A 14,971-nucleotide genomic window follows, 5' to 3' on the forward strand; every position below is an offset into this window, starting at 1 on the left:
AGTCTCAGAAGGTTGTGCTTTTCTAAGAATTTGTCCATTTCTTCCAGGTTGTCCATTTTATTGGCATAGAGTTGCTTGTAGTAATCTCTCATGATCTTTTGTATTTCTGCAGTGTCAGTCGTTACTTCTCCTTGTTCATTTCTAATTCTATTGATTTGAGTCTTCTCCCTTTTTTTCTTGATGAGTCTGTCTAATGGTTTTAACAATTTTTGCTTACCTTCTCAAAGAACCAGCTTTTAGTTTTATTGATCTTTGCTATTGTTTCCTTCATTTCTTTTTCATTTATTTCTGATCTGATATTTATGATTTCTTTCCTTTTGCTAACTTGGCGGGTTTTTATGTTCTTCTTTCTCTAATTGCTTTAGGTGTAAGGTTAGGTTGTTGGAGATGTTTCTTGTTTCTTGAGGTAGGATTGTATTGCTATAAACTTCCCTCTTAGAACTGCTTTTGCTGCGTCCCATAGGTTTTGGGTCGTCATGTTTTCATTGTCACTTGTTTCTAGGTATTTTTTGATTTCCTCTTTGATTTCTTCAGTGACCTCTTGGTCATTAAGTGTATTGTTTAGCCTCCATGTGTTTGTATTTTTTACAGATTTTTTCCTGTAATTAGTATCTAGTCTCATAGCATTGTGGTTGGAAAAGATACTTGACATAATTCAGTTTTGTTTTAAAATCTAAGTATGATATTTTGTAAGTTTAAAGTGATGAGAAAGTGATAATCAGGGATGTTATCTCAATATTATGATAGCCATTAGCAAATGTCATTAATACAAGGGCCCTTGTAGTAGGCTCCAATATCCTATTCTTTCATCTTTATGCATATGAAAACAAGAAGAGTAGATAATTTTAGAGATGGAAAAAAGCACAGGGTAAAGAATATCTTAACCATCGGTAAATGTTTCAAAAAGAAGCACTATTCCATGTAACTGCTACTCCTCATCAGTTTTAGCAGCCACTGTTATAGACCTGTCTTTCATATACACTTTGGGCACAGAAATTCTAAAGTATTTCTGATTATTCTCAAGAGTAATACATTATCAATTTAGTAATTATATGAAATGTTATGCAGGGGATATTTCTTCTAGGCCTCCTAAATTTTAGTTTTATACTTCACTTTTTTTAAAATTAAAATTTTATTGCATATACATTAAAAAATTTTTTAAACTAATTAGAAATGTCTTAATTGTTTCTTGTGATGCAAAAAGGATCTAAAGTTACATAGTTTGGGGCAATTTTTAAGAGTCCTTTTTAAGACTGTTTATATGGACAGCAAATAGCTTGATTGTGTGGTTTCTACAGGGAAGTACAGAAGTGCATAGCATTTGTAAATTTTACTCCTGATATGACCTCCAGTAATGTAGAAAGCAAATTGCATGATCAACAGAGAAAACTTTTTTCTTTTTCTTTTCAGGATAACAAAAATTTTAATGGCCCTGGATGGACCAAGCTGGCGGGAGAAGCTGTCACCCATTCCTGCTGTGCCCACTTCCGCACAATTGCGAGCTTGGCGGCCTGTGGCAGAGACGCCCCCAGACCAAGTGGGAGATTCCTGCAGCCATCACCAACCGGGCATCACAGGTAGGGGAAGTCTACACTTATTTCTTCTGAGGGTTATCGTGAGCTGTGCATATATTTTCACAGTAAAGCAGAAGGATAAGTGCGTGAACTCAGGCGTCTGCTGTGGGTTTAAGTTAAGAACCTGTTCTCCCTCTTTCTAACTGCAGAGTCTTAAGAAGTTGTCGCATACCTCCAGTGTTTGAGTGTATATGAAAGGGGGAAATATGAGTAACTGTCTCATGGAGTTATTCTCAGGAATAAATGGAGAGATGCATATGAAATACTTAGCACATGTGCTGACTGTGTAAGCTTATAGCAGTCTCTTAATAAACGTTAAGTCAGCATTATTATTAAAAATAAGAAAAAAGAATTGAGTAGCATATAGTTCTCTACACACCATGTATGTGGCAAGGCTAGTTTAATGAGATTGATGTTTTTGAAATAATAAAGCAAAATAAAGCCCTACAACAAATAGAAAGCTACTGACAGCTGAGCAGAATCACCCTGGCTACTGTGATGAGATGCAGTTATAGAAAGCCAAGGAAGGAAGAGATAGGGGCATTAAGAAACTACCATAATAATCCAGTCAAGAGATAAGGGTGGCTTGAATAAAGAGGGTAGTAGAAGAGGTAGTGAGAATTATTAGATTCTAGTTACAATTTAAAGGTAGAGCTGACTAGTTGGATGTGGGAGAAGAGCTACAGATAATTTCAGGGTTTTTATCTTGAGAAAGTAGAAGGATGGAAGTGCCATTTATTAGATGGGAAAACGGCAGAAAAATTAGATTTGGAACAATCAAGAACTCAGTTTTGGACACATCAAGTTCAGAAAACCTACTAGACATTCAAAAGAACTTAGAGTTTGAGAGGGGAGGGAGGTTGTATTGACATATAAACTTGGAAGCAGGCAGGTTATAAATGATATTTCAAGTTGTGAGGTTAGATGAGATCACCAAGGTTGTACAGAGTGTAATTGAGAGATCTAAAGATTAAGTCTTAGGGAATGCCATCATTTATTATAAGAACTTCTATGTACTTCCATATGAATTTTATAAATCTCACCATACAGAAATTCTAGAATGTCAAAAATGCAAGCCTTTAATTTAAAACATCGTTTGGTTGTTTACATTTAAGGTTGGGGATGGGGCTATATAACATTTGACTTTGGTTTTACAAAGCCGAGAGGGAGTAGGAACAAGGATTGTTACTCTGTAGTAGCACCTTTCTCCCATCCTGTGGAGTTTGTTTTGGGGAACATGCCCAGGAAGATCTCTATTAAGTAATAACAAGAAAGTATACATTTTTTTCAGGCTGTGCCACCATGCCGAGGGAAGGGGCCAGAGCCTCACAAATCATGAAATGACTGACAAAAGTTGGGGTCACATGGATCCTTGTAATTTAATCCCAATTTTCTTATAAAATAAACTATAGTTTTCAAAAAAAAAAAAAAAAAAAGCCCTACAACATATATCTAGCAGTACCTCCTCCTGCCTGTATCGTAGTTGTTCACATCCATACCTACATCCCCACAGTGCTTACCTCAGAACTTTGTGCCGAGTGTTTAATGTGGCTTCACGCTTGCCTCCTGCTTGAAAGCTGGCTGAGGCTCCATTTCTCCTGCCTGCTTAGGAACCCCATGTGTGTCTGTGTCGAGCTTCATCTTGCAGACACGCTGAGCCGTGATGTCCCAATGGCTCACCCTTTTCATTGCCTAGAAAGAAGATGCAGGGAACTTCTGCCAAGGCTTTTAGATGGTTCAGCATGGAGATCTCTAGCTTCTAGAATCCATTAATAATGGGGCCTGGCACAAAGCATTTGCTCAATAAAGGGTAGCTGTTCATTACTAATAACGTGCATATACTAACCATACTATAGATGTGTGATAGTGAATCATAAGCACAAGAATAATCAGCTCTTTCTGTTCATATTTGTGTACTAATTATTAGTGAGACTGGATACCAAAGACTTAAAAACAATGTAGGAAGAAAAGCTTGAGGAAAGTTTTTCAGCAAATTGGAAGAAAAAATATCCTCTGTAATATTCTGTTTTAGAGCTTAGATATACCAAGATTTATGGGGACTGTCATTCGGCCACATAGTGTGAGTTCTTTTGAAACATGAAACATTAGGCAGAAATATTCTGTAATTTGAAATAAAGGATGAAAAGTTAATATGTCATGCCATTTGTGCAGAGGGACAAATAAGATTATTTTTTACATTCCAAGTTTATACTATAAATTCAGTACATCTATCAAGATTTTTAGATCACAGAACTTAAAGGCATATTTTAAAATTTGTTATGCAATTTTATTTTATATCAAGATACTCCATAGATTAAAGTTATTACATAGATTTAAAACTTTAAATTTTAACATTTTATGTATGTTAGAAAACTCTGGTTGCAAGTAACAGAAAATCTGTTGACTTATAACTGTAAGGAATAGTTTTGGCTCAAGTAACTGAAAGGGCCCAGACAGGCTCTAAAATCAGGCACAACTTGTCAGGGCTCAGGCTCTGGCCAGAAATAATAGAACTGTAGCAGTTTTAGACTTCATGTGTGCACATATCAATGTCCAAAGGGAGAGAGACACCATTGCTTTTGGTGGCATTAATTTAAGAATGAGGAGATATGTTGCCCCAAAGACCCAGCTTTTTTAGCCTGTTATATTCTGTTGGCTGAGCTCTGTCGGTATTTATTCTAATGGGTCATGTGCCCATTGCTGAACCACTCCCTGTAATGAAGAAATGCCATGCCATGAGTTCCTGATCAGTGGGGTCAGCTTCCCCTGGACACATGGGCTGAGTAGGAGAGGAGTGATAGCTGAATGAATGTTGAGGTACCCTTAGGAAGAAGGAAATGGGTCCTGAGTTGAGGAGTCAGCCATGCTCACTGCAACATAATAGGCAATAGTAATAGTTGGGACTGATTGCAGATAACAGAAAACCCAGCCATTAATGTCTTAAGCAAAAGAGGTTGTTTATCGGCACCCCTTGTGGAAAAGGCCACAAGTAGGAGAGCTGCAGGGATGGCTGGATTGGGCACTCAGAGGTTATTCGTTAGCTGTCTGTCTTGGCCTCTCTCTTGCTCTGTTGGCCCCATTCTCAGACAGATTCTCCCCTTGCATCGCACGATGGCAGAATAGCTCCTCCTTTTATCCTCATGTTCCATGGGAAAGAGCAAGAATTACCTTACCAGAAGCTGCCACTAAAATCTTATTGTAGCTCATTGGCTCTCATAGGTCCATTCCTGACCAATTAGATTATTGTGGCCAAGGGAACATAGTGTGCTGGTTAGTAAAACAAAGATTACTCCAAAAGGTAGGGCTAGGGTGGGATTTGCTTTACTTAAACCTTAGGAACAGAGAGTGGAGGAGGTGTAATTCCAAGGAAACTTGGACTGTTGGAAGATGTCTAATTCAGGCTTTAATGGGTTTGTCTGTTCACTTTTCATGAAATAGTTACTACACCAAACACTAGATATTTCTATCTCCAGCAGAGAAAAGAAGGCGTGCCAATATGGATAAAAGGATAGAATCACTTGTATTTTATTTTCTAATTTGAAAAAATAGTGTCATAATTGTATAATCATTTTTACTTATAGCCAATTTATCTTAATTTGTATACAACGTTTTGTTCCATTTAGACTTTAGCTCTGTATGGTTTGTGGTCACTTAATTTACAGTATACTTAAAGTTTTGTAAAGGTGCTTATATGAATACTTGCTCTTTTGTGTGTGTGTCCCATAGATGAAAAAATGTTTAAAACCCTTAAAGAAGAAGGAAATCAATGTGTAAAGGACAAAAACTATAAAGATGCCCTTAGTAAATACAGTGAATGCTTAAAGATTAACAACAAGGAATGTGCCATTTATACAAACAGGCAAGTTCTTTGTAACTTTCTATATTTCTTATGTTAATAGTTTTGATGAAAAAATTATAGATAAATTAATTGCCAAAATTTATACCCATGATTCTGAGACTCTATATAGCAAATTGTTTTAAGTGAGTGTTTTTTAAAGAGGTGGGGCTATCGGAGAGATTGAAAACATGATGTGTCTTGGAGCTGGGAGGTCTGACGTGGGCTGCATTAGGTTCCCGCATGGCCATGGCTGCCTTGGCTGGTGCTGCTTTGACTCTCCGTGGTGCGTGGCCTCACCGCGGCTCGTGAGGAGGCCTCGGCGCGGTCTTCCAGAGTGGGAGCAGGAATCAGCTGCCTTTCAAACTAGTGTCTTCAGTGCCCCTTTTCTCTTGAAGTGCTAAGGGAAGGGCCCAGCATCTTCTAATGTGTAGTAGGAATGGGCAGATTTTTCCAGAATGCTGCTCAGGTGCCATGTTTAACACATTATGGTAAAAAAGATAGTTACCTAGAATATGGTGATTTGGGGATTTTTAGGGCGTAGGTAGGGTCTGCAGTGACAAGGAAGAATAAGGTATGGTTCCTAAAGAATAGGGGCTCAGCATGGGTTCTCTTAGCCATTTCAGAAAAAACTTTTAAACTTAATCTCGCACTGCTTTGTTTTTCTACATGTTTTCCTCTTTTGGCAACCTTTTTTGTGAAAAATTCTGTCACTGAACCCAACAGGTATTTTTCTACCCTTCTCCTGTTCAGCCTTGGTGGCCTTGGGCATCAGTGGCCACTCAGTTTTTCCTGGAGACCACCTCCCCTCTTGGCTGTGGTGCAGACAGCTCACTAGCCTGGCTCTCCCCTTCTCACTTTTCTTTTCTCTTTCCCTGGTGTTCTCAGGCTTCTAAAGGCATAGATCCCTTGTCTGCTCTAATGTTCTCTGGGCCATTTAATCCTCTCCCCAGCTCTGTTTACCACCTTCCAATTATGTCCCCCAAATCTCTGTCTCTGAGCCCCGGACCTGAGCACCTCCCTCACTTCTGCACTCACGGTGGGTTATCATCCCTGACCCACGCCTCCCTCTCCAGTCTGTCGGCAGCTCAGATGTCCTACCTTCTGAATTCCTTTGGGCGTGAGCCTTTCTGTCCACCCTCACCGTCAGCCCCTCCTCCGGCTGACACCGGCTCTCCCTAGACGTCTGCAGTGCCCTCCCAGGTATCCCTGCACAGTCTTGTTCCCTCTGATTCTCCATGCTGCAGCTGGAGCAATCTTCCTAAAACATGGTGAACGGATCAGCCTCTGCTTAAAAACCCATCACTGGACTACCATTAACCTTGGGATAAAGCTCAGCCTCCTGCCGGGACCTTTCTGATCTGGCCTCCCACTCTCCCAGCCTCATCACTACCATAGCGCTCTTTTCTTAGTCCATCAAGAGCACCGTGTTCTCTGTCACCATAGGACTTTGCACGTGCTGTGTCCTCCCTACACATTAAATCTCAGCCCAGTGCCTTCGCATTGGATAATTCTCACTTTATACTCGGCTTCAACTTAAACGTCACTTCTTCTGGGAAGTCTTCCCTGACTATTCCTCCCCTTGCTTCAGCTCCACCAAATGTGATGAGTGTCTCAGCTCTGTGCTACCAGAGCATCCTCTACAGATTTTATTGTGTTTGCTTCTTTTGACTGTCTCTTCCCCTAGACTGCAGCCTCCTTGAGGGCCGGGACTGTTTTGATTGCGGTTGTATCCCCAGGGCCCTAATTGCAAGTATTGCAAGAAAATTCCATAATTGGAGGAAAATGTTAGGTTTCAATTGCAGCAGCTGTGGTATAGAAACGGACTTATTTAGCTATTTTCTGATTTCTGTTAGTTGCCCAAGTTTATAGATATGTTGTTTTTACTTTCATAATGCTGAGTTCCATTACATACCAGAGCCCTCTGTTACTTGAAGCTGGGCCAGTTTGAAGAGGCAAAGCAGGACTGTGACCAGGCGCTTCAGATAGATCTCGGGAATGTGAAAGCATGCTATAGACGAGCTCTTGCTCACAAAGGACTCAAGGTGAGGAAATCTTCATTTTAATATATAAATGTCAGCTCTGAACAGATCATGTGGTTTTCATGAACATAAATTGTGGGCTCAAGGAATGGCAGTGACATTATCCTGGGATTTAATCCCAGTTCTGTACTCAGCAGTCCCAAAACCTTGGAAGATGCCTCAGATTCCCCCGAACTATAATGTGGAGCTAGATAATTTCTAAGATTCCTTCCAGCTCAAAAACGATGATTTATTTCCTGATTTTCTAAGGAGTGTTGTTAGTTATAATAGGTCCACTTTAAAGGACAGGAAGGTTTGTTACTGAATTACTGAAGGCCACCATCAATGCCACTGGATTCCTCTAGCAGGGGACTGGGGTTGTCTGTAGGGTGGGAGGGAGGTATCAGAACGGAAGGTGTGTTCACCCCATGGACGTTGGTAGAGACATGGCAGAGGCTGGGAAGTTCGTTGTGATTTGGGCCTTAAACTGGCCGGTGGTCAGTGTGAGGCTATAGGATGGCATTCTTTTCCAAGAAAACCACACCATTATTTTCAAGGAAACTATTGTATAATTACATTTTTTCTTTATGATGATTCTTCTGTGTGGAAAACTTGAGTGAATGTTCATATTTGTAGAAAATAACATGACAAGGAAAAATCAGAACATACTGGGAAATGGCATTTCCTGAAATGGTATTTTTAAAGAATCAAGTTGATTAAGGTTTAATACAATGAAATTCACACATTGTCAGTGTACAGGTCATTGACTTTTTAATTGAGATATAATTGACATTTTATATCCATATCAGGTGTACAACATAGTGATTTGGTATTTGTATATACTGTGAAATGATCACAATATGTGTAGTTCACCACACAGTTAATTTTTTTTTCGTGACGAGAACTTTTAAGATTTATTCTCTTAGAGACTCTCCAATATACAATACATGATTACTATCTCGAATCACCATGCTGTTTACATCTCCATGACTTATTTATTTTATAACTGGAATTTTGTACCTTTTGAGGGTCTTCAACCTTTCCCACCCATCCTCCACACCCCAACTCCCACCTTGCCTCTGGCAACCACCAATCTGTTCTCTGTTTCTGTAAGTTCAGGTGGTTGTTTTTTTGTTGGTGGTGGTTTTGTTTTTTTTGGATTCCACATGTAAGTGAGATCATAAGGTAATTCTTTCTCTGTATGACTAACTTTACTTAGCACGATGCCTTCAAAGTCTATCATGTTGTCACAAATGGCAGAACTTCCTTCTTTTTTATGGCTGAGTAATATTCCATTGTGTAGATATACCACATTTTCTTTATCTCTTCATTCACTGATGGACACTTAGGTTGCTATTGTAAATAATGCTGCCGTGAGCATGGGAGTATCTTTTCAAGTTAGTGTTTTCGTTTGCTTTGGATAAATACAGGTTTCTGTCTCAGGTGGCTGAGCAGTACAGTGTGATAAGGGAGGGTGTACAGCAGGAGGGAGAGATTTGAGGGAGAAGTGTTGACTTTATTGAGTTTGAGAGAGTTCTTGTAATTCCCTGCCCATCACTGACAGGGAAATATCTAAAAATATATTCCATAAAACCTAGGTTTTGTTGAGAGAGGGTGGTCATGTTTTTGTGTCCTGTATCAAATGAGTACGACCTGTGTGCACTGAGTGCTCAGGCTTTTCTAGATCCTAGATCCCCTCAGGCTGCAGTGGAGCCACACCTCTACCCCTTACCAGCAGGGCCATGCAGCTGCCCTCCCTTTCCTCCCCTCCCCCGCCCTCCTGTTTGTTATATGGCACACAGATGAACAGGCAAGTGAAGAGCTGTGTAGGGCAAGGTCCAGAAATGTCCTGAGCGCAGGAGCTTCTGTCCCCATGGAACTGGGGTGTGTCACCCTCCCAGCATGTGGATGCCCCACTCACCAGCCCAGCAGCTCCACAGCTGCACTGTGTCCTGTATTCAGTGTGTTCACTGTATTCCCAGGGCCCAGGCGACCTGACCAGTCCCCTCCCCTTTTTTTTGTTAGCAACATACTCATTTGTAAACCTCATGTAAAGATTTCCTAGGTGGTGTGTGGCACCATGAACTAAAAGAGGCTTCATGAAAATTTACTCAACTGTTTTTGAACTTAATGGATTTGGGTCCGTGAGGTACTCATGATCTGCATGACTCATGAGTTTATATATGTCCAGACCCTTAGAACAGGTTTATCCCATACTGCCTGCCTGACTCTTTGAACTTGTGTACTTGATTCAAAGTCAGAAGTTGTACCTAATGAAAGACCAGAATTTTATACTTCCTTGGAATGAATTCTAGAAATTGTATTATGATGCAGAAAGATAATCCCAATTTTTAGTAATGCTATCCCACTAGAGTATGAGGCTGACAGCTTTCCTGGTTTGATTTCTTGTAACTTGATCTGTATACCCTGTAGTTTGAGTTATGTGCCAAGTGAATTTAATTTCAGGATCTTCAAAGGCTACCACTGCTTATAAAACGCATCAGAACTCACACCTGGATCGGCTTCCTCTGTGTGACTGGTGAGGAAGTGGCACAGGGGCTCACAGGGAGCTGGGGCCCTGCCTGTGCTTTCTCAGATATTTTGTTTGTTTTCTAGCTTGCTTTATTTTACTTTTATTTTTTCTGTGTGCCAGGTTTGAAAAATATAGGGCTTTCCTTAATGTTCAGCTGTTCTTCATAAGAAAAGATCATTGAACATTCTGCTTTTACTTACAATTTATATCTTCTATCGAGTGCCACTCACGTGCTAGGCTTTGGGAGCATAGAGGTGGTAAGACATAGTGCCTGCCTTAGGGAATTCACAGCCAACTGGGGATGCTATCAGGCCAAAAGTATCAAAAAGAGTAATATCGTCTAAAATAATTGCTGTTATTGTAGTTTAAGCACATTTATTAATAGTAAATGTTATCACAAACACATGTGATTATACTTTACCTTTTTTTTTTTTTGAGGCCTAATAAGGTCATAGCGACTTGTAACGTCCTCCTTTTTGCTGGAGCCGCACTTTTCTCTCTGTGTGAGCTCTGCTCTGCCCCCCGCTCTGCGTGGCTGGCTTCCCTTCAGGTCCTGTGTTCTCTGACGCCCGTGTCAAAGGAGACTCCTTCCCCTCGTTAGCATCCGTCTCCATCCTTGCTTCTCTTAATTGCATAAATGGCAGTGCACGCTTACTTTTTCATTTGTTCACTTGTTTTCTTATTGTTTCCCCTCATAAGACGTAAGCTTCCACGAGGGTCGGGGCCCTGGCTGTCCTTTCTCCCATGGTGTCCTAGCATCCGGCCCACGGAGGGGCCGGATTGGGTCTGACGCCATGTTGACCCGGCACCCTGGACCCTCCTCTGCCGCCGCCTCCCTGCTCCATGGCCGTCCCCGCGCCTTCTGCTGTCGGGCCCTCTCTTCACACTTGCCTGCCTGTTTAACATTTATCAAAGTGTATTTCTTGCTTTCTTAGGTTTCTTCCAACCAGACAGATTGGTCTTTAGGCACAGACTTTCCTTGAATGGATGAAAAAATAGTCATGTCAACTCCTTGCTGGTGGCCTTCTATTTCCAAGGCTGCAGCTCACAAGTCTCCATTTTCAGGCCTCTCACTTGAGCTCCACAACTGTCTTATCATTCACCTTCTGCTCATTGCTGCTTTCATCATCTCAAAGATTATCTTTCTATGCCTGTTTCCTCACCTTTAAATGGGGACAGTAACAGTATTTATAGGGCTATTGTGGGACTAAAATAAGAATACTTGCAAAATGTTGAGACGGGTAAGAGCTATTATTACTCCCTCAACTTGCCCCGCTGCCCCCCCCCACCCTTCTTGCCTTTCAGTATGATTCGGTGCCTGGAACACCTAGGATGGAAACACAGTGTCATTTGTTTTTTGTAGCAGGTTTTCCAACTGCGCTGTTGTGACAAAGTGCTGTGTGGAGATTGTTGTTAATAGCGCTGATGTACTACAGTTTGTAAATAATTTACCTTTTTAAAAAATAAGTTAAGAGCAGGTGTAAGGTTATCCCTTTTAAACACATCACTCTTGCTCTAGTATGTTGCTGGGTGGAGTGGCAAGGGCCGCGGCATTACAGCTCGTCCCCCAGGAGTGTCACATAACCACCAGCTTATTTTACCTCTGCTTCAGCGTCCAGTGCGTGCTGTTATTATATGTCGTGAATACTTGAGAGGTTACACGTCACTGGAATTCCTGGCCTCCTCACAGAATTAATTTTGGCTTAATCAAAACATGGGTCTAGTCTGTAGTTCTAGAATGTGGCTTGTCACAGCAGACTGTGATTCTGTGGTGTCCGTCTCTGCCAGCAGATTCTGTGCAGTGTCTGGTTAAGCGTAGATCCTTTCTCCTTCCTCTCAACCTCTCCAGTGTATTGCCTGACTCTTTATGGAGGAATAAAGGTTGACTCTAGGCTGTCTGAGCAGTAGGCAACTCGAAGGGTGTTACAGAACAGGGCATCATGGTAACAGCTAACACTGGCCCAGCTCTTTCTAAGGCTAAGCCACTCCCATGTTATTTTATTAATGTGCTGATTACTCGGCACAACCTCGTGAAAACTAGAGAATCTCTTCTCATCCTTACTTTAAAGATGAGAGAACTGAAGCTCAAAAGGTTAAGTGGGATCTTGCTCAAGCTTTCATGCTAGTAGGTGCTGACGTGAGGCCGTTCGCTCTTTCATCTATTCATTCAGCAGACCAGAAATGCCTGTGTGTGCCAGGGACTATGAAAGCTGTGGTGGTACAGAACTTAACTTGCCTTCTAGCCCCAGATTCTGTGCTCACTCTTCTGTAGAGGATGGCCACTGTGTCGTGGGCTACAATATTTTAGCCCAAGACTTATCTCATAGGCCTAACTTTACTACTGCGGTACTAATGGAGCCCACTGCACAAACTCTGTGTACTCGTCTCACCAATTTCACTCCCACCCGGGCTCATCTGTGCCCCTTCTCATTTTATGTATGAAAATTATTTTCTCTGCGTTCCTGCTTTCAGAATTATCAGAAAAGTTTAAACGATCTCCATAAAGTTCTCCTACTAGACCCAAATATTATTGAGGCAAAAATGGAACTGGAAGAGGTAACCAGAATCCTGAATGTTCAGGATAATGCAGCATCATTCAACAAAGAAAAGGAGAGAAGAAAAATTGAGATTCAAGAGGTATGTATATTTGATTATCTCTGAAAGTACTCTTTTGGAGATCCTATACTCATATGGGATTTCTGAGGTCATATTCTTATGACTAAAATTTTTCGTGTTTTTATTCTGATGATCAATGAAGACATTTTAACAAATTATAATAAGGTTTTTCTTTTGTTGTGATAATTAGCCACTGCATTTCTCAACTTGGGTCCAAGGACCCTTGGGTGTCTGCATTCTTCCTTTCTGTGCTCCCCTCCCCCAGTACCAGTACCCAGTACCAGTGGCCTGTGGTTTTATTGCTTCCACTCCAGGTTGCCCTGCGAGCCTGTGGCCACTGAGCTTTGCTTCCTGGTCGACCCAGAGAACCCTACAGGACTGATTCAATTTCAGTGGTCCTGCACGCCACACCCCATAGAGGGTTCATGATTGATTTAGACTTTTTTAGTAAACTTGTAAACAAGACTGGCCTCATCAGGGGTCCTGCACTACCCTAGAATCAAACCTACCTCTGTGATTCCAGACAACAACTCGATGCCTTGTGCTGTAGCCTTTTGTTTTGCCTTTAGTGAAGAATGTCAGCTCTTGGATTCCTGTGTATTCCTGAATACTATATCAGCTACCTATCATCTTACATTTCTACTAAGAGTTAGAGGCTAATATGTGAAAGAAGCTAGAGAGTTTTTCCCTCTACGGAGGGAAGGAAAAAGCTGTTTTAAGAGAATTGAAAAATGTAAGTTGACTTCTCTATCAAATGTAACAAAACAAGTAAACGTAAAATTTATCATGAAGAAGAGATATAAAGTTGTTACAGGTCTTCTTTTATGCAGCAGCTTTTACTTGTGGAAAATTATAAAATTTCACTGTCATATTCTCAGTGTCAACATTTTTTTAACTTTAAAAATGAATGCTTTTATGAATGGATACTTATACTTTAAAAGTTCTCTTCCTAAAAAAAAGTAGATTTTATGATTATTACAGGTTATATATTTTCACTTAGAACTTGACTAAACTACCGTCCACTTGTGTTTTTCAGTTCCTTTCCGTTTTTTGTTTTTTTGTTTTTTTTGTTTTGCGGTACACGGGCCTCTCACTATTGTGGCCTCTTCCACTGCGGAGCACAGGCTCCGGACGTGCAGGCTCAGCGGCCATGGCTCATGGGCCTAGCCGCTCCGCAGCACGTGGGATCCTCCCGGACCAGGGCACAAACCCGTGTCCCCTGCATCGGCAGGCGGACTCTCAACCACTGTGCCACCAGGGAAGCCCCCTTCCCGTTTTAATAAACGTAACTTGGGGTGTATGCAATGGCCGTTGTGTCACAGTGTAATCTGTCTCCCCCTGAAGGTGAATGAAGGCCAGAAAGAGGAGCCTGAAAGGACCTCGGAGGACGTCTCCACTGACTCCCGTGCTTCTGAGAAGGGGGACACAAGCAACGGGCCACGAGAATTCTACGAGAAACTACCAATCCCCAAGCCTAACAATGCCTATGAATTTGGCCAGGTTATAAACGCATTCAGTACTAGGAAAGATAAAGAAGCCTGTGCACACCTGTTAGCCATCACTGAACCGAAAGACTTGCCAGAGTTGTTGAGTAACAAACTTGAAGGGGATACATTCCTGCTTCTCATCCAGTCTCTGAAAAATAATCTTATTGATAAAGATCCTTCTTTGGTATATCAGCATCTTTTATATCTGAGTAAAGCAGAAAGGTTTAAGGTAAATGGCAAACTATGTTATTCATGGAGATTGATTTTTTTTTTAGGGTTTTTATAACAACTTTAAAATGCCAGTTTGTATGCTAATATAATTTTTCTCCTTCTTTCAGATGATGTTGACACTGATTAGCAAGGGCCAAAAGGAGCAGATTAAACAGCTCTTTGATGACCTCTCAGACACACCAAACAAACATTTTACTTTAGAAGATGTGCAGGCCCTCAAAAGGCAGTATGAGCTTTAAATAAAGATTATTGTTAGATTTCTTCCATGCATGTATGTGTTCCAGTAATGCTAATGAGATGGTATTGTAATAGAGTTGCATGGATAAAACCTGGCTTAGAAAAGATTCCTTGGTCTGGGCTATAAAATATTTTACTTATTTTTATACATAGAACACATATATTCTACAATCTGCTTTTTATTAGTTGTAAATATTTTCTTATGTACCAGAGCTAACATCTTTATATTTAATAATAAGTATATCTGGAACTTAAGATGCATTTTAATTTATATTATACATTTTCTTTTAATAACTTACTTGTTAAAATTTTGAGTTAAATTACACTTTTTTGGGCTATGAAGGAGTACTGTTAAGTTTGATAGAAATGTATTTCTTTACAGTTCATTTTTAAAAGTGAAAATCATTAACAGTGATTATTACATCACTTTTATTTCC

The 14,971-nt window shown here is 40.7% G+C and overlaps 1 protein-coding gene across 1 annotated transcript in view; it reads left to right on the forward strand.

The window, feature by feature from the left end:
- SPAG1 (sperm associated antigen 1) overlaps positions 1-14,561 on the forward strand; it is a gene marked incomplete at its 5' end in the record, with an annotated part of 89,527 nt that extends 74,966 nt beyond the window's left edge. Inside the window, 6 exons of the mRNA XM_079722233.1 lie at positions 1,411-1,577; positions 5,301-5,433; positions 7,328-7,454; positions 12,436-12,600; positions 13,924-14,295; positions 14,405-14,561. Of these exons, the coding sequence (XP_079578359.1) occupies positions 1,411-1,577; positions 5,301-5,433; positions 7,328-7,454; positions 12,436-12,600; positions 13,924-14,295; positions 14,405-14,536 (1,096 nt within the window). The 3' untranslated portion in view covers positions 14,537-14,561. The remainder of the gene's footprint in view (positions 1-1,410; positions 1,578-5,300; positions 5,434-7,327; positions 7,455-12,435; positions 12,601-13,923; positions 14,296-14,404) is intronic.
- Positions 14,562-14,971: the final 410 nt, after the last annotated feature.

The sequence above is a fragment of the Hyperoodon ampullatus genome (genome assembly GCF_949752795.1).
Source record: "Hyperoodon ampullatus genome assembly, chromosome: 17".
NCBI classification, from domain to species: Eukaryota; Metazoa; Chordata; class Mammalia; order Artiodactyla; family Ziphiidae; genus Hyperoodon; species Hyperoodon ampullatus.